This window comes from Nomascus leucogenys, chromosome 22a, assembly GCF_006542625.1.
Source record: "Nomascus leucogenys isolate Asia chromosome 22a, Asia_NLE_v1, whole genome shotgun sequence".
In the NCBI taxonomy this organism is placed as follows: Eukaryota; Metazoa; Chordata; class Mammalia; order Primates; family Hylobatidae; genus Nomascus; species Nomascus leucogenys.
In genome coordinates, this window is record NC_044402.1 from 91,036,002 (window position 1) to 91,061,939 (window position 25,938).

General features: G+C 36.6%; 1 protein-coding gene across 4 annotated transcripts in view; it reads left to right on the forward strand.

The window, feature by feature from the left end:
• NAB1 (NGFI-A binding protein 1) overlaps positions 1-14,642 on the forward strand; it is a 44,829-nt gene extending 30,187 nt beyond the window's left edge. For 2 of the 4 annotated variants that reach the window (XM_003253861.3, XM_030804081.1), the window contains 4 exons: positions 5,480-5,569; positions 7,230-7,392; positions 9,006-9,122; positions 12,134-14,642. In XM_003253861.3, the coding sequence (XP_003253909.1) occupies positions 5,480-5,569; positions 7,230-7,392; positions 9,006-9,122; positions 12,134-12,222 (459 nt within the window). In that variant the 3' untranslated portion in view covers positions 12,223-14,642. The remainder of the gene's footprint in view (positions 1-5,479; positions 5,570-7,229; positions 7,393-9,005; positions 9,123-12,133) is intronic. The other 2 variants (XM_030804082.1, XM_030804083.1) reach the window with 1 other exon arrangement.
• The last annotated feature ends 11,296 nt before the right edge of the window (positions 14,643-25,938 follow it).

The following is a 25,938-nucleotide window of genomic DNA, read 5'->3' on the forward strand; positions in this document are numbered from 1 at the left end:
TCCCTGGCTCTCTTGTCTTCTCCTAAATTTTTTTAAATGTTAGTTAAAAGTGAATTCAATTGGTAACCTTTCTTTTTCATTAAGAACACATTCAGTTCCATGAACAAATTTGTTGTTAACTCCAATGTTATAAGTAACATCTTAGAAGGGAGGAAGGATATATAAAGCTACAGTCTCAGACCTGGTGATGGCAGCTGACTAACTGGACTGAGTGCTATTTCTCATTTGAGTTTTCTTCATTCGCTGAAATTGCTGGAGACTGGGCAGAGATGGGAAATGACAGCATTCTTGACCCTGTGGGAGTCAGAGGTGCAAAGCATTCAGAGATAAGTGGATGAAAGAAATGAGGTTTGTTAATAGAGCCCAGGAAGTCAGAGAATTGGGGCTTGAAGAAGAAAGACCTAAAGGAAACATCTGCTAGCAGTTCCAGCAAGGTGGGGGTGGGAGAGCAAGGAAGGGGGAGGAAAGAGGTTCAGAATATCCACCTACGCTGCTACTAAGCTTGTTGAAAAGAAAGCTGGTCTAATTTGACGTAGACTCTTCCCCTCTGGATCAGAAAAACAGAAGCATTACAATATGCTATTCATACAGAAAGTGTGATTAGGAAAAAGGAAAATGCACGTGTGGGGTTGAGAACATCTGCTGTAACAAGTCATCTAGAGACAGCTAAGCAGTGGCTTTAAAGCAGCTTGCTAGTGTTCGGCAGAAAGGATGAGGAGGCGTTGGGATGGAGACCAATGGGATGAGAGTAATTAGGTCATGCACCAGCCTCTGTCCTATAGCTTTTATTTTCTCAGTGATCAGACCCAGAGTCTCGTCAGCAAGGAAACACTGTGATTAATGGCATCAGCCAAAAATATGACATGGAGATAGATCGCTCATAGTATGGTGCACCTAGCTGGTGCCTGGGAAACAAGCTCACGAGACATATAACGAAATTGTGCACCACACCTAATGTGAAAGAGAGCAGTTTCTTGGGAATGTTCTTACTTTTATTTCTAAGTCATATATTTTGGGGACCTTAAATCTACTTTATGTGACATGCAGTGATTGCTACTCGATTTTGTAGTTTTTCCATCCACAGTGAACTGTCAAGACTGTAGGAGTAAATAATGACTAATGTACTCAGTTGCAGAGAGATCACTGATTACTTTGGATATTGTTATTTATTACTTATTTTAGGCTTTTATTTATCTTTATTAATGGTGGAATAGTGTCCCTTTTCTAGCAACTTTCACATGTAGAGTTTGAGGTTACCCCATCCAGCTTTTTCAGTATTCTCATGGTTGAATAATCCTGACTTTAGTGCCACCATGTATTTGTATGGCAATGTGTACTTTTCCAAGGTTCACTTATTTGCGTTACTTTATTTAATCCCCACAAACTTCCAGTACGCAGTTACACAGGTGGTGTAATCCTAATTTAAAAATTTGGATCACTGGAAATAATGAGGTTTAGTTTTTTGCATGAGATTACACAGCTGGTTCCTAATGTGAAATGACTAGATCACACCTTTCTCCTCCAAGTTCTTCCAGAAACAGTATTGAGGCATTGGGGCTCATGGGGATTCTGATTGGTGCACTCCACTTGGATTCTGCTGATGAACTGGTAACCCTCTAATCTGGGTCTCCAGCCTTGATTTTACCCCAAGCTCCAAACTCACTGTCCCTGCTTACCTGGCTTATCTACACACGGAGGTCTCACTAGCAAATGAGCCCAACCGAATTCATCAGCCTTCTGGCCCCTCCCAGACCTCGTGATCTTGAGTTCCTTATTCTAGAGAATGTCATAACCACAAACTCTCAGTTGCCTTATTTCTGCGGCACCTGCCACTGTCCAGGGCTGGGCATTCACCAGCAGCCCTCTAACCAGTGTCCCTGTCACCACCCTGAACTCCCCTCCTCCGCGTACATTCTCCCCATCACATTCACATGTGATGGGCTTTGTGAAATGCAAATCCGATCAGTCTCTTCCCTGAGACTTTCAATGGCTTCTCTTTGTATTTAAGATAAAATCTAAAATTCTTAACATAGTTTACAAGGGCTTACAGAATCTGGCCCTGTGTTTCCACCTTCCCTCACCACTCCCTCTTTTTCAGTGTATATTGAATATTTTCCGGCTTCCCAGAGTGTGCCCTGTTCTTTTTTGCCTCTCGGCGTCTGTACCAGCTGCTTTCTTTTAGAACTCTCAGCCTAGACACCCTGGCCTCTGGGACGCCTGCTCTGCCACAGCGCCCTCTGCTGTGCTGTCGGTCTCCGTCCATTTCCCTCCCTGGACTGTGTTGTCAGGAGCGCCTGAGGCATGGCCATCTTGTTTGCCGTTGCATTCCCATATTGAGTACAGTGTATGAATCAGCTGGGTGGATGCGACATTTTTGTTGAATGTATAAACACAGGTTTCTAGATTTCCAGTGTTCTTTTCACTGAGATAGTTCCCCAAGAATGTGCTCAATATTCTCTGGTTGATTTTAGATTAAATGTTGAGTTCTTCCTTCTCTGTCAATACTTTGTAATTGTCCATAAAATTGCTCTTTTTTCCCCAGTATCATGCTTTACCCTGATTAAATCTGGTGGCTTTTTGGATGAACTTAACAGATATCAGTAACAAACATTTATCAAGTAATTCCTATGGGCCAGGCACTGTGTTAAGTATTTTTCATGAATTTTCTGCTTCCTTAAAATGATTCTGTAAGTTAAGTACTATTGTTATCCCTATTTTATAGATGAGAAAATAGACACAGAGAGATGAAATAATCTACCCAGTATCACAGCAAATAAGTAGTAGAGTTCGGTTTTGAACTCAGTGCAAGTCATACTGTTAAAGCCCATTCAGCTTATGAAAAACAGAGCTATAATTTCTGTTTATAGAAATGCCTGTGTTCTTGTGAGTTTCATAAAGGTAGTAACTTTGAATTTATGGACTGAGCATAGGCTTAGAAGCTAGTGTTGTAGCTGTAAAAAAGAAAAGGAAACCCAGTCTTGTCTGTGATGAAGATTAAATGAAATAATGAACATAAAATATAGAACATAGGGACTGGTATATTGTAGACTCCTGGAAAATGATAACCACTCATATTGAAGTTGTTCTAACTTACCTCACTGAACTTGAGAACTTAAGCAGTTCCAGTGGGGTGGGGGTTTGCTAAAGAGAAAGTTGGATTTTTCAGTCCTAAATAAATAAGAAAACTTATTTATAAGAAAACTGGAATGGCTAAGAAAAAGTGAACTTTGGATTTAGCTTGGACTGTATACACTTATATGAAGTTCATTTTAGCTTATTTTATGATTATGTTCCATACACATCTGTGAGCCAACATAGAAACCTAGAAGAGTGGCTATTTTCAGCACTTCAAAAGTGCTAATAACATACTGGCCCATGATAAAGCTACATAGGACCATCTTAAGACGTTAAGTTTATTAGCTCTTGGCTCTATATCATGTCTTTGAATTTTAAAAATAGCAAATTAGTTATTATTTGGGGAGTGTATTTTGATAGATAAAATATTTGAAAGAAATCTGCAGTGGAGAAATTTATTGAAAAGACCCTGATGGGGGAAAATTTTTGAACCACTATCTTATATCTCAAATAAGGTAAAATATTTTGTTATTATTACATTATTACATCTTTTTCTGCTGTGTATTGTAAGAACTTTGGTTTTTAAGGACTTGCCCTCTGCTGCAAATATATAGCTTATCAAAGAAGGGGAGAAATAATGTTTTGGAGTTTAATTGTTAATGCTAATTTCTGTGAGGAGTCCTTTAGGAGGTTTCACTAAAGTTACTAAAACCGTGCTGTCATGATATTTTGTAGTTATAATGATCATGAGCAATAAACGGTCAAAAAAAGAAAACCTTGAAAAAAGTAAGTGGAATACCAAGTATAAAATGGAAGTAATTTAAGTTGAAGTATTGTCCAGTGCCCCCAGATAGGCCCTATTTATTATAGGAATTTAGTATGTATTGATATACCTATTTAGTAGTTATTACATGCTGAAGGCATTATCTCGCTTGCTTTATCTCATTTGGTCCTCATAACAGTCCTAATAGATAGGTTCTCCTATCCTCAATTTTCCTATGAGGAAACCAAAGTTCAGAAAGGTTAAGTTACTCATCCGGTGGTCACATAGCTAGTGAGTGGTGACAGGCCTTTCGAATTCCAAAGCTCCATTTCCTGTCATAGGATATGATAAAGGAGAAATCACAAGCCAACATGAAGGAATCCTTGAGCAATTCAGGTTGAGATTATTGGTTAGCACTTTAAAGAACATTTAGTTTGGATCGTTAGCCACATTTCATGTAACAAAATTAATTTCAGATAGGTCAGAGGGTTAAATTTAAAAAACAAATCAAACTTTTAGAAAAATTAGAGGGTAGATTTGAGTACTGAACCAAATTTCTGAAGCAGAATTTCTCTAAACTTTATAGCAGCAGTTGAAATCGCAAAATAAAAATATGTACAACTATAGCATATAAAACAGGCATATAAAAAATAAATGATTTTTGAGTATCAAAAGTATAGATAAATTGGCATAAATTAAGAAAACAAGAATTCTTAGTGCTGACAAGGAAATTGTCATATATTGCTTGTGGTATGATAAACTAGTAAAGGCCCCTATAGGTTTAGCGAAAGTACATAAGGCACAAAAATATCATCTCTGCAGTAATTCTGCTTCTGGGAATCTTTTGTAGTAGATAATCTAAGCTATCGAAAATGCTATCTCCATGAAAATATTTTTGCAGTGTTTTTCATAAAACCAAAAATTAGGAAAAGAATAAAAAATGTCCAGTGTGAGGATAGTGGCTAGTCAAACCCCCCACTAGGTTAAATGTTTTTTATGTATTTTTTTTGTTTTTTTGAGATGGAATCTCACTTTGTCACCCTTTGTCACCCAGGCTGGAGCGCAGTGGTGCAGTCTCAGCTCACTGCAACCTCCGCCTCCTGGGTTGAAGCGATTCTCATGCCTCAGCCTCCCAAGTAACTGTCCAGCCTCTGTAGTAGCTGGGATTTCTGGCATGTGCCACCATTCCCAGCTAATTTTTTTTTTTTTTAGTAGAGATAGGGTTTTACCATATTGGACAGACTGGTCTCGAACTCCTGACCTCAGGTGATCCGCACACCTTGGCCTCCCAAAGTGCTGGGATTACAGGCGTGAGCCACTACACCCAGCCTAGGTGAAATGTTATATAACCATTATTATCAATGATTATAAAGCCTTCTTTCCAGTGTAAAACAATAGGGATGATGACATTTTTCATCTTATTTATGTTTCTACTGAGGTTACAGCTGTAGAAAATAATGTATGTTTCATAAAAGGCTGAAATGAAATATTTTATAACCAGTGAAAGATTTTATAACCATTAAAATCTTAATCATGATTATTCAGGTAGTGAGATTAAGAGTTTGCTTTATTTTCAAGTTTTTGATAATATTTTATTATTTACAAACTCTAAATATAAAGGCCTTCTTATTTGACCCACAGGATGGGTTTCCAGATTTCCAGGATTCTGTGCAAACGCTCTTCCAGCAGGCTAGAGCTAAGAGTGAAGAACTTGCAGCTCTTAGTTCACAGGTAACATAAACTCCCAGTTATTATTTCATAATAGTATCTGAAGGTTAAAAAATAAATGACTACTTCAACTAGCTTCAGTTTTAAGTATCTGAGGCCTGACTTTTTATTTCCGTTTGTTTTTTAAAACATCATCTGAGCCACAGCTGTATCAACATGAGAGCATGAGAGCAATAACAACTTGGTTTGATTCAGTTTATGAATGGAATCTGATATGGTGCTACTTATTTATTCTTGTAGTTTTGTAGGAAGTGAGACAGATTCTCTATTCAAGAAAACTTAAACAGTTTGATAATCAGGAAAACCAGCCATGTTGACCATGGCCGTGTGTAATACAACTCTGAGATAAAATAATACTAGTTCTCAATAAAATATTAATAGTCAAAATTATAATTATTGTTAAATCTTTTAAATTCATATTTATTGAAAACCTATTAAATGAATATGTGGTTTCAGGTGCTTTGGCCATTAAGTTATTTAATTTTGTCTGTATACTGAAATTAAAATTTTAAAATGCTTTCTGCAAACATCATCTTTTAGAAAGCACTGTAAGCTTTTATTCCTGTTGAACAGCTTCCTTGTAATAAGTTGCTTTTGATCAAATTTAGTACTGCTAAGTTTTGTTTTTTTCATGTTAGGATGAAAAATACATTTTTTACCTCAGATATGCTTATTTAAATTTTGTCAGTTTAGTAACAAGTTCAAATGAAATGAAGTTGTAGTTACTTTTGATTTGGTTTATATGCACTCAGAAAAATAATGTAAGTGTTTATCATGTTTATTCTGTGAATTAATATATTTTACCTATTGATTTTTACATTGTGAATCAGGGCTTTTTGTAACCAATTTTATATAGCAGCTTTCTTGTTCTACTCTCTTATATAGCATGGTAGTGATTCATATCTGTGCATTTTGACTATTATCTCCTTGGCAAAATATCACAAATACACTGCTCTGAATATCACATATAAGTAATTTAGAGCAGTGCATTGAAAAGGAACTCATAAAACACATGCAGAGATAAATTTATATGTCAGTTGACTAATCGTATATTTAAAATATGCCTTTTTATGATTGGTTGTGAAATACTGCAGTTTCATTTCATGATGAAGGTGAAGATGCTTATTGGCACTGATGTTTTTCTGCATAATTTACATTGTTTAATTTTAGTGGGAAGTGTGTTTGTCTTGTTCTTCTAGACAGCCGTTTTACACCTTTTCTCCCCCAAACATATTGTCATCATATCAGAGTCTGTATACTGCCAGATCCTAAAATAAAAATGCCAAGATTTCGCCCCAAGTGTTAGAAGTAGTTTATAGCAGATGTTGCTGTTGCTTTTAGATTTCTGTTTTAAAAAATCCTTTAAAGGACTTAGTACCTTGGAAAACAAAGCTAAGGTTATGTTGCTTTTGAGCTGACATGGAATTCTCTTGAAAGAATTGAGAAGAAAGCTTTTATCTTTTGTACAATATCCAGCCTTTTATGTTTTAACATGATGATATAGACATCTATGCATATTTATGGAATTTGTATACCACATGAAGTGTGAACTAATTTTAATGAATACTAAATATATTTGCTGGAGTCTGAAATTGGCATCTTTAAACCATTAAAAAATCTAGAATGTTTCAGTTACTGATTTGATTTTTACTTTACTTACTAGCAGCCTGAAAAGGTGATGGCAAAGCAGATGGAGTTCCTTTGCAACCAAGCTGGCTATGAGAGACTGCAGCATGCCGAGAGGAGGTTGTCTGCAGGGCTTTACAGGCAGAGCTCAGAAGAGCACAGTCCTAACGGCTTGACTTCTGATAACTCAGATGGACAAGGTACATATTTGGAATATCCTACGCCTTTAGGGCCACTATGTGCACTTCAAAGAGAAACAGAAGACAGTGGCTGATTTTTAGATTATGATATTTTGTAGAGATTATTTTACAGGTTCTCTTATCAAAATTATCTCATCAAAATTATTATCAAGAATTTTTAAATTCATGTTTCTAAAAAGGAGATAATTTACCCTGCAAATTTTAATTTGTAAATTTTTTAATCTTTAAGCAGTTGGCACCTGAGATTGACATGTATTATTTTGTAGGGGTTGGTGGGAGTGTGAGATGTCAACAGTACAGATTATTTTCCCCAAAGAAGCAGATTCCGGGAGAGATGTTTATCCTTTTTAAATGACCAAAACTTCATATTTTTTTAGACTTCAAAAACAAGTTTGTGAAATTTACAACATTTGGTTCTTAAGAGAATATGGTAACTGCATCTAAAGTGTTATGACAGAGTACAGCTCAGGTTTAGAAAACCATGTGATTCGTGAGTGTTTTTACCATTCTAAAAAGTACTTCATTCTTTTCACATCCTCACATAAGGAAAATCCCAAGTCATTGTTATTCACCCAATCAACAGGCATTTTATTTTTTAGCATTTCCTATGTGCCAGGCACTCTCCTAGGCACTGAAGATGCAGCAGGGAACAAATCCCTGTTTACCTGGAGCTTACACTGTAGTATGGAGGGAGATGTACAGGTTATAAGTATATAAATATATCCTCTAGTTTCAAATAGTAATAAGTGTTTGAAGAAAAAAATAATTTTGTAGTGCCTCCTTTTTATATATTATTGTTATACTTTTCTAGAGAGTGGTTATTATTGGAAAAAAAAAAAAAAAAGGATTTCTAGGTAAGAATACCCTCTTAACAAGGATTCTCCAGCCATGGACTGAAGTATTACATGTGTCAACAGATCAGAGTACTGGAAGAGAAGAAAGTTCTTCCTTTTAAAAATATTATGGGAACCTTTGAGTTGAGGTCTTGTTTAACTTCTCCAATTATCCTTAACAGTTAAGAAGCAAAGGCAATTATTAAAGATTTGGTGACTCTAATTTGTGACACCAGGATAATTCAGTGTGGGGTGGCAATTTGCTAATGTGATGGATTTCAGTACATGACAACATGATTGGGTGTATAATTTTTTCCCATATTTGTGCTAAATCTGTTTTTTCATGGATTTTGCTGTCGTTTTTTTTTTTTTTAAATCTTTAATTGGCTTGAAGCCTTCTCTGTCTTTCTAGTACTTGTTATTATATGATTAATGACATGCCTTGGTAAAATGGTTGCACTAGTAAGAAAATGCCTTATAGAGGAGATGTATTATATGCCAAAACTGGAAGGCTCACGGAAATTCTCAGTCTTTTGTTTAGCTCTTAAAAATATCCTGGCAGAATTGTAAACCTTGGGACTGGCATGAAATGACTTGCCATTTTCCTCTTAAATTATTATTTAAAATGTTTTTTCCAAGTCTTATTTAAATTCTTCAGTGCTTGTTGACTTTCCTCACTTTTTTCCTAAGGAGTGTTCAGGCAATTTTTGAAAATTTATTTTTAAGAAAGGTCATTGTGTGTTTTTAATATTATGCATATTTCTTTTTTCTTTTCATTAGGAGAAAGACCTTTGAATCTCCGAATGCCTAATTTACAGAACAGACAACCCCATCATTTTGTGGTGGATGGGGAGCTGAGCAGACTTTACCCCAGTGAGGCAAAGTCCCACTCATCAGGTGAGAATGTGCTATATGATGAGAGGGTAATACTTGAATAAAAGCATCTTTAAATTCTGTTCTCCTATTCCCTCCCCTACCAAAAAAAAAAAAAAATGTCATTACTGACAGTGTTCCTACAGGTTGAGTATCCCTAACTGGAAAATTCGAAATGCTCCAGGATCCAAAATTTTTTGAGTGTCAGAATGACACTCAAAGGAAACCCGCATTAGAACATTTCAGATTTGGTATGCTGAACCTTTAGTATAATGCAAATAGTCCAAAATCTGAAAAAACTCAAAATCCATAGCACTTCCTTGTCCCAGGCATTTTGGATAAGGGATGCTCAATTGTCAGTTTTTCTCCCCTTGGAAGTGATAGATTGCCATAACGCTGGCTGCTCTCACTAGTCTTTTTGCAAACTTCATATTCCGAACAATGACAGGGAAAACTCATGAAAGTTGAGATTACTTTGATTAGCCATTATATGAATGGTGATGTTTATATGAAAGTTTAATAGTAGCTGGTTTGAGTTGTGTTACTACCTTTTTTGGCAATAACATAATATGAAATTGATGGACTACATGTTTGCTTTGACACGAGAAAACCTTGTGTATCAAAATCTAGACTTTTCATGCAGATGTATTTTGGAGTTGATACCCATATTTCAAAAGTAAACTGAATTCCATAAAAGGATGAGCAGCTCCTTATCATAGTTAGATATTTACATATTTTTATCCAAGTAAAGTGAGTTAGACCTAGTTAAAGCATTAGAGACCAGCACAATTTGAAAGAATCTGTTATCATTCAAGTCTTTGAGTTAAAGTAACTTTAGGAGTCACTTAATCAAAGTCACTGATTTTATAGATGAGGTAGCTAAAGCCAAATAAACAGCTCCAAATTTGCATTGTAAGTCAGCGGGAAATGTAGTTTTACAAGCATTAGGATTAAACCTGACTTTACATCTGTTATCTAGATAGGATGAATTATGTATTTACTAGAAAAAAAGTGTTATCAAGAGCATTTATGTCTTTCAATTTTAGATCATACTCTTGGTAGCAGATGCTAAAAAGACAAGTTCTAAATAATGTTCTGGTGCTGTGACTTTAAAGCGTGCTATTGCATACGTGATTGTAGCCATTTTAATAATGTCAAAGGGAGGTTGAGAAATTGAAATTATCCTAAAAAGATGACATCCTGGTCTTATGTTTTCCATAACACAAAAAAAGTGATCTATTCTTTAAAGTTTTTTTGAAAACGAACAAAAAACGACTTCTTACCAATTTATATTCCTTAGAAGACTCTATATAACAGGAATACTCCAATTACATTGATCATGTGTCTCATCATGGGGCATATTTACATATTTCATGGAGATATATTTCATAGAGATATAATTGATCTAGGTTTTTATGTAGAACCGAATGAAGAAATGCCTGAAAAAGCCTGCCTTTCTCTTTCTTCCTTCCTTTCTTTCTTTCTCTCTCTTCTCTCTCTCTTTCTCTTTCTTTCTTTCTTTCTTTCTTTCTTTCTTTCTTTCTTCTTTCTTTCTCTTTTCTTTCTTTCTTTCTTTCTTTTTCTTTTTCTCTTTCTTTCTCTTTCTCTCTCTTTCTTTCTTCTTTCCCTTCTTTCCTTTCTTTCTTTTCTTTTCTTTCTTTCTTTCTTTTCGTTTTTTGAGATGGAGTCTCGCTCTCTCGCCCAGCCTGGAGTGCAGTGGCGCAATCTCGGCTCACTTGAGGCTCCTCCTCCCGGGTTTACGCCATTTTCCTGCCTCAGCCTCCCGAGTAGCTGGGACTACAAGCGCCTGCCACTGCGCCCGGCTAATTTTTTGTATTTTTAGTAGAGACGGAGTTTCACCGTGGTCTCAATCTCCTGACCTCCTGATCCGCCCGCCTCGGCCCCACAAAGTGTTGGGATTACAGGTGTGAGCCACCATGCCCGGCCGTCTTTTTCTTTATTTTTAACTGAATAGAAATAATACAGGTTTCATATAGTGCAAGCCTTGGTCCAGATCTTAGCACCGATACTTGACTGAGTGACCCTGACTGAGTTGCTTAAGTACCCGTCCTTCAGTTGCTTCATCTGTAAAAGAGAAGTAATTTCTACCTCGTAGGGTAGTTATGAGGATTAAACAAGATAGTGTACCTGCTTTGTACACTATGTATTCCAGCCAGCAGGAATTCAATAAATAGTAGCTACTTTTTTTTATTACTCTTTCGCGGAACTTAAAATCCCCTTCTGTTTAGATAAAGAGGATTCATAAATTGAGCTATTTAATTTCAGATAAGCTATTAGTATTGATTACTTTCTAGAATCCAAGGTGTGAGTGTATGTGATATGGACGTTTGCATGTATATGTGTGTGTACATATCTCCCAGTATTTGTACTTTACATAAAGGTTACATTTAATTGTTATTCTGTAGTGTTTGTGTATAGTTGAAATAACTGTACACATAGAACTCCATGGAATGATTTCTTATGAAAAGGTGTTCATTATTTTATCCCTATTTCTCCCACCTTAATATGTCATTGTCGGAAGAACTTTAAAAAATAGTTCCCAGGTTATGAAGATATTTTTCAGTCTGATTCCTTCATTGATGGTAAATATTTTAACCAGTAACAGTTATATATGAATAATCAGCTTCCTTTTATATATTTATCATGTTGGATCAAGCATTAAATAAAAATTAATATATTCTGTATGCTAAATGTTTTATGTGCATTTCATTATTTAACTTTCATGCCACTTTATGTAGATACTATTCCCATTTTATAAATGAAGACACTAAGGCTTAGAGAGGTGTATAACTTGCCCAGAGATGTATACAGCTAGTAATTGGCAGAGTTGAAATTTAAATCCAGAATCCAAGCTCTTAACAGCTCTATGAACAAAAATTTTATATGGAATTACAGAATCATGAATAGTTGATAGTATTTGGTATGGAGTTTGGGGGTTTGTTTTAAAACCTTGTTTGATTTTTGTAGTCCATTGATTTAAAATATCAACTCACTTTGTTTCCATTTTTATGTAGAGAGCCTTGGGATTTTGAAAGACTACCCTCATTCAGCTTTTACCTTAGAAAAGAAAGTCATCAAAACAGAGCCTGAAGATTCAAGATAGCTGTGATTTCTCTCACCGTTCTCTGGAAATGGCATCAGATTTAAGGATAATACTCCATCATAGAAATAAGCCTTAATAACCAGTGTTGCCTCATTCAGCTCAAACAGATTTCATAGCCAAAGCAAAAGGACTGGTACGGTAGTCTGCGGAAACCAGGAAGATAAAACAACAGCCACAAAAGAGAAAATCAAGAGTGTTGCAATCTATAACAGAAATATTGATTCATTCACATTCCTGTGTTAAGTCATTTTATATGGAAAGGCTTACAAATCAATATTGTAAGCATTCATTATTTAAGAATGTACAATGTATTTGTGTAATTTATAGAAGTAAAATCTAGATGTTGAGACCTGTTTGGTCTAATAGATGTGGATACAGTTTATTTTACTTGAAATTTTGTTGTCTACTTTGTGTGTTAAACGTAAATATATGTCAGAGTTTAGAATCTTTGCCTGCAGTTGTGAAAAAGAAAGCTTAAGTGATGTAGTTATTGGCAAGATTGCAATGATTATGGAAAACTAGAAAGCAAATACTCAGTTTAAGCCAAGGAAAATATTGTGGATTTAATATTTGATAAAACTGATTTTGTTTAACAGGAAATTTTTAGCATTCACTCATATAACATCTGGTTATCAATGCACGTTTACACAATAAATACTTGAGTGGAGGAAAGTTAAAAAGATGAGCAATAGAGTAGAATATATATCTTAAACTAGTTGACCTAGATTGTATTAATAGCTACTTAAGATGTTTCAAAGATAGGAAGCTATTGCTTGGACAGAGAACTTGAAATAAGTGGACCCATGTATAAAAGCTTTGACTTAAACATTGATATTTCAGAATGTGTTAAATAGATTAAGACATAGTAAGTTAACCCTACATGTTATAAAGATGGCGACTGTTAACAAAGGCTGTAACAGATTAAGTACTATTTTATATCCAGAAAGTCTTCTCTATGTAGAGAAGTCAGACTAGATGCTTTCACTAGGGAATGTCTTCCCACCCAGCCATCACAAGTGTGGACAATCACTGCATCCACATCTGTAGGCATATTTCTATGGAAGTTTAGGTGACAGCTATATTCAGTATTTATTTTACGATTTCATTTTTCTACACCTTTGAGATTTATGAATGCAGTTTTTTCTTAAAATTTATTTTAACTTGACAGTATGTTTTTAGTTCCCCAAATTTAATTAATGGACCATGTGCATATATATGGGAGTGTGCTTACATGTTAATAATGTACTTGCATACTTATGAGAATTTCACATTGGAATTCATAATGGTAAAAAAAATACATCTGCCAATATACGTTTTTTTCTGTTGGTTTAAGAGAAGATAACTGACAGCTTTACCTACTTCCTACAAATGCATCTAAACCCAGATATTACTGAGAAGAGTGTATTGACTCGAGTGTAAGAGAGTATGTGTTTGTTTTTAGTTCTGCTCTAGATCATAACTGTAAAAAATATTAAGTCATAATCTGTTACACTAAAATTTGTCAGCCAAATGTTAGATGAAATGTCTGCACTGTAGTCTCAGATCACTGTCACGTATATAAATTGCTTCTTCATTTTAATTTGTAGAAGTACTTTACAGTAGGAAACACCAGTAAACAACTTTTATACTGTTAAAAGGCTTTTTTCCCCTTCCTAAATGTTTTAATTGTACCATAGTGTTCTGCTCACTGAAGAAGCTTCTTATGGACCTTGCAACTTTGTTGCTAGCTTGAGGTTGATTATTGTGGTTGTATTGTTCACTGTGTGTAGAAATAGTATGAGTACGATTTCAATAGACTGTTCAGTTTTTAATATTAGCCATAGCACTGGTTAGTATCTCAGTAGTTTCATGAAACGTTTCCTGTATTCTAATCTATTTTGAAACATTTTTTTTTAAATTGTGTCTTACAGTCAAGTTTGTAGATTTTCATAAGCCACAATTTTAAAAGATGCAGTAATCTTCCAACTTCCAATATTTATCCATTCGTTGTGGACCCACAAATTGCATCTTTAAATTCATAATAAGTTTCCTTAACTATCTTATGTTTCTAGTCTTTCAAGCTTAGTGATAAGGTGGAAGCACAAGAAAAATTTCAGTAGAATACAGTTTTTATTTTGTAAACACTAATGTATTAAACTTGCTATACATTAAAGCAAATAATATATATTTTTATTTGAATTGTATATGTGAATTGGAAGTTATAACTAGTTGATTTTTTCATTTTGTTAGAGGTATTTTCACTGAACAAGGTCAATTGGTTACCTCAGTATTACAGCCAATATAGTCCAAGGGACCATTTCTCCCTGAGTCTCTTACACTTTATTGTGCGATGTCCACGTTTTTGTGACTCTTCAAGCTGTTGGTGAGGTGGGACGAATGCACTTGCTTCCTGTGGCAATAAAGATTTTCTGTGCCTCACACATTTATGTTTATAGCATTTTCTACATAGCAGTTTTCCAGTGACTAATATTAACCCACTCTGCCTCGCTTATCTGCTTATTTAAGCTGGGTTTCAGTATTAGAGGACAAGAACTTAACGTCTTCAGTTGGGACTAAATATTGTCAGCTACCGTCATTTCTGAAAAATCATTTGGTAAACAGATTCTCAGTAGACTCTGGTCTGGCAGAGAGAGGTCAATTTATATTCTCATTTATGTAGAAGTTTATGAAGACATTTTTAAAACTCCACCATTTCTAACTATTAATAAAAGGAACATTAGGATTTAACATCTATAATACATATATGTATAATATTAATGTGATTTGGGTTCAGTGTTATGAGTTAATTGTATGAAATTGAGCTAACTTGTAGTAAAGAACCAGGAAGAGCCTTTCAACAAGTATTGATGAGTTCTGTAGATTAATGAAGATCATCAGTGTGCCAAGCACTGTGCTAGGTGCCAGGGAAGAGGTAAAGGTCACAAACGAAATATATGATCCTTGCCCAAAACCTAGTTGGATAGGAACTAATACCACTCACATAAAAATTTCAGTGCCTTACATATTGAGATGAGGAGCTGACATTTAAGTGCATTGTGTATTAGGCAGACATTATGGTAGCATGCACTTTACAGGTGAGAGAAAGCACACTTAGTGAGTGAGATTCAGAAGAGATCGGCCAGGACTGAAAACATTCAGAGGTAGAATTTGATAAAAAGCCATAGTGGCAGTACATTTCACTTTGAGGCTGCTTTTTTTTGTTTTTTTTTTTGTTGTTAAATTACTGCGATTTTATTTTGAAACTGCATGGCAGTTAGATCTGCTTGCCTGGGTAATCATTCCTTTGACGATCCACTAAATCTGTCAAAAGGCAGCGGGGAAAGGTGTTTTTCATCTGTCCTTATTTAGTGAACCCACTTGGGTAAAAGCTTTAGGATTTGGTAATTATGAGACTACTAGCACCTAGTGTACCTTTACAACTATAGTTGACACTATTTAAGACTTAAAAGCTAAATATGCAGGGGATTTCCTAACTTATGGTCTGTCCACTTGGGTCTCAAATGGTTAAGTATTAACACAATGGCCAAGTATTAACACAATGCCCATTTTGCTTGTGACTTAATATACTACATCGAGTCTTCAAAAGAAAACCAAGGTATTAACCAACCTGATGAAGCCAGAAGGTCTGCCTCTTTTAGGAAATGAATTCAATTAGTAAGTAGCTGAAGTTAGAATTGAACAAACCTTGTATGTTTGTAACAGCTTGAATGACCAAATACGATAGTTGCTCTTTTACTAAAAGCCACCGTATGGTCCAGCTGTGCATGGGTGGTGTTTCAGGGAATGCAAGCTTCTTATCTGTGGGTGTCCTCATAAATGAAATTTGTAAGTAGGCCTCCAAAGTTAATAAAAGAATGATCCAATGCCTGACATTTTTATTGTAAATACAATTTAATATCATAAATCTTACTGTTAACTATGTCCATAGTGATCCTGTAAGACAATTTTTTATTTCATGTAGAAGTGATCAAAAGCAAAATGCTGGAGCTAGGATTTTTCTTACTTTCTGAGTATGCAACAGTTAAACCTTTAAAACATCTTTGGGAGGCTGAGGCGGGCAGATCACGAGGTCAGGAGATCAAGACCATCCTGGCTAACATGGTGAAACCCTGTCTCTACTAAAAAAAAAAAAATACAAAAAAATTAGCCGGGCATGGTGGCGGGCACCTGTAGTCCCAACTACTCGGGAGGGTGAGGCAGGAGAATGGCGTGAAGTCGGGAGGCGGAGCTTGGAGTGAGCCGAGATCGTGCCACTGCACTCCAGCCTGGGCAACAGTGCAAGACTCTGTCTCAAAAAAAAAAAAAAAAAAAAAAATCTTTGGCATGTTTCTGCTGACCTATGACATTTTTTTTTTTGTGATCACCTCAAAGGTGTTTTTTATTTTTTGTGCAGAAAAGCCTAATCAGAAATTTATTTTTTAAGTTCATAATCAACTTTATTAGAGTTATAATGCAAAAAGGTATTGTGCTTAAGGTTAAGTTCAGCTTACAAATCTTTACTTTCTAAGTTTAGCAAATCTTAATCACTTTTAAGGGAACTGTGAACTGGTTGTGTTTACAAAGTTGGTTAATTAAGCCTTACTCTTTTACAGTCTTCCCATCTGTTAGGTCACACAATTCTTAAGTGTTAAAACGATGTCCTGTTGAATTCTAGGTCTCCCAGCTGTGTTTGACTATTTGGTCACAATTTCCAAATTGTTATTCTGACTGCTAAGTGATTTACTTTCAAAGTATTGCTCCAATAATGTTAAAGGTCTGGCTTCTACCACTTCATCTTAAAGGAATTTTTAATAAGTTTTGGTTTTTTTTCAGCAATTGGGGTAAAACCCTCAAGGAACATCAGACTCATAAAATAGTAATCTTAGTTCTTATTTCAACATCCATATGAAATCCTTAGTTACCATTATTTTTCCATTTTATTCTTTTAATTTTAAAATATTTGACAAAAATATTGAAGTATACAATATGATGGTTTTTTATACCAGTACATTGTATACTGATACCACAATCAAGTTAAGACACTAAAGTGGGAAATTACCTCTCCTAATTTTTGTTGACTTTATATTTAGTGCAGTTTAGTCAATTTAGTTATTAAATATCTTAATAAAGAATAACTTTCAGTAAAATGTTTAAAAAATTTCCTCTGCACAGAGCATTATGCTACATTTATGTAAATCGAGAAACCTACCTAAATACAGTTTTAAGTTTTAGAAGTTTCTATTGAAATGTTTGCTTTATTATACAGTTCTATTTAAGTTTTCCATTCTAACTTATTAAAAGAATCAGCTTCTTCACAGTCTCTGAGAAGTAGTGATAGTTGAATGTTGCCATCAAAACATAATGTTGCAAAATGTAGATTAAGTACATCACATTGGTTCAAGATGGTAGTGCCACACGTTAAAATCATGAACCCAATAATTTTTCTCACTAAGAGTGACAAATTTTGTGAATTTCCTGTCAGTCCAAACAATTTGGTAATCAACCTAGCCTAGTTTTGCTGTGGGTGAGCACTAGTGATGGTATAAATTAGAATGTGCTTCATATGTACACATTCTGAAACCTTATGAGTCATCTTTGCATTAAAAGCTTGCACCTCATAAATTTGTTTAAAGTGCCATGTTCAACACCCACACATAATCCCAAGCAAGCATGGCCATTCTCTCGTAACTGTCACAGACATCCTATATTGGTAGGTCACTTAGGCTGCAGTATGTAGGAAGCTAGTTAAGTAGTGCATACGTAGGTGGAATCTTACTGGTAACTGTTTCAGCAGAGACATTTTATAATTTTCTGAGACTACCTATCGTCTTCGACTGTGAACTGTTAAACCAAACATCTGTGGTCTAGCACCCACCATACCCTGCTATTATCCTTCCCAAAAGACAAAGTGATTTTTTTGGTAGCATGTTCTTACACTGTAGGCTCTTCAGAGTCTCATGGTTTTCATTATTTTTCCCCAAAAAAATATGTATTTTCCACCCCCAGATCCCTGACAACATAATGTAAGCATGTTTTTCATCAGCAGTTAAAATGAACTAGGTCATTCATTTTCTTTTTGAATTCAACCAATGTCTCCATCATCAGAAAATGCTCATACATTGACTTTTGTGTGTTTCTTTTGCATATATTGGCTAACTTTCAAATTGGACCACATCTTTCTGATTTTTATTGGTGAGAAGGCAACAGAAAAATTTGTATAGTGAGATAGGGACATCGCAGGTACAGCCAGGTACTTGATTCCAATTCTTAGGATAATAAAAGGCAATTTCCACTTTAAAAATTAACATTAAAGGGGAAATTAATTAGAGGTTATGTAATTTATTCAAAGAGAAGAACGATTTTAATATATTTTAATATTTAAAAGTGAGAAGAGAGGATTCCATTTCTCAAGACTTTTCCATTTCATGTCACAGGTATGTGACAGCCGGCTTATAAGGGAAGTCACTTTTTGTATGATTCCTTATTTAAAAGACAGGATCTAGTTCTGCCTTGCAAAGCAAAAGATTTAAAACTCAGGCTTATATTCTTAATCTGGCAGGTAGTGCCATATAACAAATCCACATTGGGCCAACTGCTTTACATGTAATCCTCTGCAACTCCAGGAGGTACTTATCAGCCCCATTTTGCAGATGAGAAAACAGACGTCTCAAGAGATAATAGTTATTCCACAACTAGTAGTAGGATCTTGGGCTGGTCACTTGTCCATGAGCACCTGATCCTGTCAAATATCCTTTGAACTGAGTGGCCTGTACTATGTGTAGACATTTTACATGGTAAATACTTTATAGATAAAGCTTGAATACACACATGTGGAAAGAACTAGGCCATATGTGAGTACTGATCAGCTGGTTGTTAGTGGTGTCTAGACTGCAGCAGAGGCTTCCCAAAGAAAGTAAACATCAAGCCATTCTGAAGGCAGCTACTCAAGCGGAGAAGTGAAAGGGCATTGCACAGCTTTGGGATTAGCATGTCTGAAAGGCCCAGGTTGGGAAGCAGAAAAGCCACATTCCAATACCACTGGAAAATGTAACGGACTAAAGCAGAAAATTCAAATAAAAGTTTAATTAGATATAAAACATCTAGAAAAGAATGCCTACTAAATGAAATCCTTTGAAACTCATACAAAGTTCTCATTCAATCTGGGAAGCAATTAGAAGTTGTTTTGTTTGTTTTTGTTTTTTGAGACAGGGTATTGTTCTCTTGCCCAGCCTCGAGTGCAGTGTTGCAATCTTGGCTCGCTGTAACCTCTGCCTCCTGGGCCCAAGCAATCCTCTCACCTCAGCCTCCTGAATAGCTGGGACTGCAGGGGTGCGCTACCATGCTCAGCTAATATTTTAAGGTTTATAAGCTGTTCCAAGATGCCCCCAAAGGGCTTGATTCTGGCTATGTTATGTGGAGGCAGTGACTAGGAAGCTGTTGCAGTTGTTCACCCTTCAGGTGGTCAAACTTGAGCAGTGACAATAAAGACCAAGGGGAACAAGAGTGAAGGATATGCAATCATGCAATCATTCATTCATTTAGCAAGCATTTGTTAGGCCACCTGCTTAAAAATGCCCAGGCACAGTGTTAGGAACTGCCCTTTAGGGACACTCACGTCTAATAAAGGAAGACAGAAATTGTTGATGATGAAGTGGCAGGATTTGATGACAGGTTAATTGTCCAGCTCATGAGAAAGGAACATATCGACCAATTGGAGAAAAAGAATTAATGGTTGTGACCCTAGCAAAAAGAATAGTAGCATCACTTTCCAAAAAAGAATTTAGGAAAGAAAGGAAAGAAAGGGAGTTTGGTGCTCAATAATACTTTGTGTCAGACCGTTCAGTTTTGGGGTCATTGGTATATGTGAGTAGGGCTGTCCTGCAGGCAGCAAGAAATAACAGACCAAAGAGAGTGTACAAGATCCAAGCTGGAGTAGAGGAATTTTGAGAATTCAAAGTCATTTTCCTAGAGAGCTCCACCAAGAGCAAAGTTAGTTATAGACATACTGATAACCTTTTTTTTGAGACAGAGTCTCACTCTTGCCCAGGCTGGAGTGCGATGGTGCGATCTTGGCTCACTGCAAACTCTGCCTCCTTGGTTCAACCAGTGCTCCTGCCTCAGCCTCTTAAGTTGCTGGGATTACAGGTGCATGCCACCACGCCTGGCTAATTTTTGTATTTTCAGTGGAGACAAGGTTTCACCATGTTGGCCAGGCTGGTCAAACTCCTGACCTCAGGTGATCCACCTGCCTCAGCCTCCCAAAGTGCTGGGATTACAGGCGTGAGCCACCGTGCCTGGCCTAAAGAAACCTTAAAGAACCCCATGATTAAGGGTTGAGGTGTCTTTTGTATGTGTTATTTAGAGGGCAAGGAGGAAGGAGGGATTAAATGAAGGAAACAAACAAATTAGCTAGGTTTCAAACCATGGTTTAACTTAATTTGCATCTCCAAATTTCACTCACAAATTATTTATTAATTACAAAGGAGACAAGTCAATTTTACAATTGTGAACTCTAGACTATTCTCCTTTCTTGCACTAAGTGGAAAATTCTAGAAATAACACCTTTATTTAAAGGTTGCAAGGCTATCTTTATCATTAGTTGTGACCTAATTAATCCATTTCACAAACCAACAAATTTGGCACTATTATCCTCATCTTATGAGAGGAGAAACTGCACCAAGAGATTTAGGAACTCATTGATACCTAGAGAAGAAATCAGTTTGCGGGTGATAAGTATTATTTTTGCTCTGGTTTCTGTCTGTAATGAGAAGGAAAAATCAGATTGTGCATTTTAAAAATATAGGTTTTCTCCAGCTCCTTGATGTGGGCTAGTGTGAGGGCCCTAATAAGACAGTTGTGCAGGGACTGAGGAAGCAGCAGCACAGCAGCATAGATACTGATGACTTGAGAGAAATTCAAAATTAAATATAAATATTATATTTTACCTGTTTCTTAAATTGAGGGGTTTTTTTTGTTTTTGTTTTTGTTTTGTTTTGTTTGAGACAGGGTCTCACTTGTCACCCAGGCTGAAGAGTGCAGTGGTGTAACCATGGCTCATTGTGACCCCAACCCCAATAGCTGGGACTGCAGGTGCTCATGACACCATGTCTGGATAATTTTTTGAATTTTTTTTAGAGATGGAGTCTCACTATGTTGCCCAGGCTGGCCTTGAACTCCTGGGCTCAAGCAATCCTCCCACCTTGGCCTCCCAAAGTGCTGGGATTACAGTTGGGAGCCATTGTGCCTGGCCATTAGGCACAATGGCTCCCAACTGTCTTTTTTTAAGGTGGAGAAAATGTTTTTAAAAACTCAAGAGTTTCCTAAACACAACAAAAAATTATCCTCATTAACCTTTTTAGGCACATCTAAGGACAAGGTGACCATAAGAACAAATTAAAATATGATTTTTCAGCCTGAAACAGTTGTAATCTAAAACAGACAAGCATTATCCTGAACAAATACAAAGAAGGTAATAAAGCATTATAAACTGCCCACTACCCAGACTCATTCTCTGCTTCCACTCCAGGACATGAATGCATACCAGGAAATCAGTACCACTGGGGGCCACCCGGGAGACTGCCTTCCACAGTGAGGGAGACAATGAATTCTATTTGGGACCTGTGGAGTTTGAGACGCCTTCCGTTTATTTCAGTGGAGCTATTTAGGATTTACTTGGAGACAAAAGTCTGGAGATCAGGAAAGCCTGGAATTCAGGTCAAGACCGGGATCTTAGATTTGATAGTCATTGGAGTCTCCTAATTGGCAGCTGAAGCCATGGGAGTGAATGAGACAACAGGAAAATAAAAGAGAAGATGGGTAAGGCTAGATTTCTGGGAAATATTAACTATATGGGGTAGGTGGAACAACAACAAAACCCACCAAGGCTACCAAGAAAGAGCAGTCAGAGAAATGGGAGGACAACGGAGAGAGAGAAACATCCTAGAAGAACAGGCAGGAAGCCACAGAACAGAGGGTATTGGGAATGTCAAACTAGGTAAGAGTCAAGCAGGGTGAAAACAGGCTGTGGAAGTGGATTATTAAAGAGGCTACAGTTAACTTTAAGAACGTTAAGAGAGTGCTACCAAACAGGGTAATTGGGAAGAATAATTGGTGCCATAGTTTAATTTACTAAAGTAAAACACAGCATACTGACAGAAGTAAACAGGAAGAATATGAAAATGAGTAATGGACTCACTATATGGCATCTTTTATTCAAATGTAAGGGTTGCCTATTCTTCAATAAACACCACATTCCTCCTTTATTCAGAGAAGGTTGGAGAGATTTTCTTACAGCTGTTTGATACATCTAAGCTCACTAGGCACACGACATTTGCACTGTCTGTACCTAAAAAGGTCAAAGAAGAATCCCATAGAACAACTGATCAGGCAGCAACACCTAAACTTTACAGCACGGCAAATTAGTGTAAAAGAAAACACTTTTTTATTTTCTTTGTTTTTCTATAAATGTCAGTAAAATGACTTTTTAACTGCAATATAGTAATGACTCTTGACCCATGATACCAGGGCACCCTCATTGACATCTGGCTTTATATACTAGCCCGTGTTTCTTTGGTTTAAAACACTTTGCTTATCTTATCACTGCTTATCTGTAGTTGTTATGGCTTCAAAAATATGTAGTGAAAATCAGGGCATGAAGAGAAGTTTTAGAAGGCAACAGTAACAATTCACCAATGATTTTTTAAAAAAGGACTTGAAATATGTTTAAGCCTCTAAAATATATTTGTTTTTCTCCCGTTAAGAGCAGCTTTGACTTATGATCAGAACACTTTAATAGCAGTAGTTCAACCTAAACATATTCTTCCTGATCTCACAGAAATGATGAATTTTGATGACATTAATTCCATGAAAGTAAACTACATCTGCTTCTAGCTTCTCCCATCAAAGAGAGTGAATTTATACATGACAAATCCTAGAAAACAATATGTGCTCAACCACATATTTGGGGAAGAAAATATCCACTAAAACTCAAATTGGAATTGGAAGTAAAGAGCTATCATATTTTAAAATTTTAGTAGCCTATGATACACTACTCTTGAACTAAGTTGCAAGGTAATTAACTCATAAAGACTCCTGAGTTAAAGAAATTAGACTAATTGTTCCCATCCTTCATAGTTTGCTACTTTTAGCTTAATAAAAATGGCTTTCAAAATTCACTTCATTCTCTCAAAAACATCTCACAGTTTGTCCATTTTGTTTGTTTGACTGCAGATAGGGCACCAGAATGCGAATTCTGCCACATTATCACGTGGGCTATGATACACACACAGAAGAATCAAAAAAGCCTGTCCTATTGAAAGAGTGTAGAATGTTGAGGTCACCTGTCCCATTTCCCAAAGCAAATCCAGGCCTAGCTGTTAAGTGACTTGTCAAAGGTCTCACACAGTGAACAAGTGACACAGCCAGAGACCCCAGGTCCCTGTTTCCCTAGTTCAGGTCTCGTTTCCCTGCGGCACCCTTCTTCTCTGCTAGGTGAGATTTTTATTACTTAACAAACAACAACAATATAAACACAAACTTTTTACTATTAGTGGTTAGAGATAATTTAGGAAACAGGAGTTTGAGTCCTGGCTCATCCACTGTTTATTTGACTGCCATCAAATCATTTTATATCCCCATATCTATAGCTGCATTTTTCTTATCCAGAGAAGAGCACTTTGGAAGTTCAAAGCCATGTGCTACAGATCAAAGGACGGGGAGTCAAAAACCCTTCATTTTACAACTAGTTTTATCTTCAGATGATGAGACCTGTAAGCAAGTCATTCAAGCTTTTTGAGCTTCAGTTTTCTCATTTGTAAGACGTGAATCACAAAAGATGCCCTCCAAATCCTGAGATTGTGGTGAGATTGTGGCATACACAAGACATAAAGATGCTATAAAATTGTCAACGCCTTTTTAGGGGGTGCAGATTTTTAGGGGGTACTTTCTCACCTGATTCCATGCATATCCCCAAGAATCCATGAGATGAATCTTATAAACATTTAAGTTATTGCTAACATTTACAGAGGAAAACAAATTCTTGGAGTCAGCAACCTTTGTCTTGCCGTTGAAGAGCATGCTTTGCCTGCTCATTACAATCCCACGTTAAAGAGGCTTTTATTTGAGCACTCAGGAGGCACTGTCATGCGGCAGAAGAACCCTGGATAATGTTTCGGATGTGTGGATTTCGGTCTTTAGCTTGGCCATTGTATTTATGTGTGACTTATCAAATCACATTTTTGCCGTGCCTCAGTTTTCTGTTAAAAAGGGATTGGGCTTTAACTGCTTGTTAACTCTTGTGTCACGTGCCCTGTTGGTTAGCTGATGAAGCACATTACTCCTTTCCTTATAACAGTGCATGCACTTAACCTCAACTTTTGCATAAATTTCAGTGGGTCCACAGCCTCACCCAAAACATAATAAAATCAAGCTTAAGAGGCCCTATTTGATCTCTTCTAGCTTTAATCGTCTAGGAAAGCTACAGCCAAACTGTCTGTATCTACTTTGGACAAAGATGACATTCAATTTTCAGTTAGCTTTTTCTTCATTAAAGTTCAACCCAACTCCTCCAGTTGTCAGGAGCTTTCTGAAACAGTACTAAGCACAGGGTCACTCCACAAATAGCTGATATTTGTGAGGGAAAGGATCTGATGGCCTCAGTATTATTTAAAATCAAGACTGCTGAATCTGTCATCCCATATATTAAGCATTGATAATTTTTTGGTTCTCACATTTATGCCTACAACTAATATACAATGCTGTTTTTTTCTCACTCTGTTGCCCAGGCTGGAGTGAAGCGGCATGATCTCAGCTCACGGCAACCTCAGCCTCCTAAGCTCAAGCGATTCTCCTGCCTCAGCCTCCCTAGTAGCTGGAATTACAGGTGCACGCCACCACCACCTGGCTAATTTTTGTATTTTTAGTACAGACAGGGTTTTACCCTGTTGGCCAAGCTTGTCTTGAACTCCTGACCTCAAATGATCCACCCGCCTTGGCCTCCCAAAGTGGTGAGATTACAGGCGTGAGCCTCTGTGCCTGGCCATATAATACAACTTTGTAAAATGAATTCTAAAGTCTCTGTTCTTATTAAAAAGGAAAGTCAATACATCCAGATGCCATTCTCTACTCTGAAGAGATACATGGAAAGGGAAGAAATTAACTTAAATTGTGTTCTTTTTCTCTCTTTAATGTTACCTGTTTTGAGAATCACATAAATGAGTGACAGTCACATACTTTATCAATTATATAATGACTGACCCCTATAGTGAGCTATTGGCAAGACTCTGTGATTGACTGGCATAGAGCCCATTCAAATGAGCTTAAGCACAGGGAAGTTTTTGAGAAGAATATAAGGACATCTTAAGGAACCCCAGGGCAGGAAGTACAGCCCAGCCTCAGGAGGAACTGGAGTCCAAGAAGCTGGGGAATTCAGAAAAAAAGGTCATCCTCTGCATACCTCTGAGAGGCAGAGTGGTTCCTCATTCTCCCTTCCCTTTGCACACTTGCTTTGTCTCTCTCAGACCAGTAATGTCTGCTGCAAGACCCTCATGGCTGCCCAGCCCAGCCTGACAATAACTTTCTATCCAGACCCCAATCAAGACTGACCAGAGTCTCTGAAGCCCAATTCCAAATTCTCTGCAGGTAGAATTTGACTGCTGCAGTTTAAGGCAGGAATACATTTCAGTGAGCTGGGAGAAATTTGGCTGCATCACTGCCTGCTAGCGATTAGTAGGAGCCATG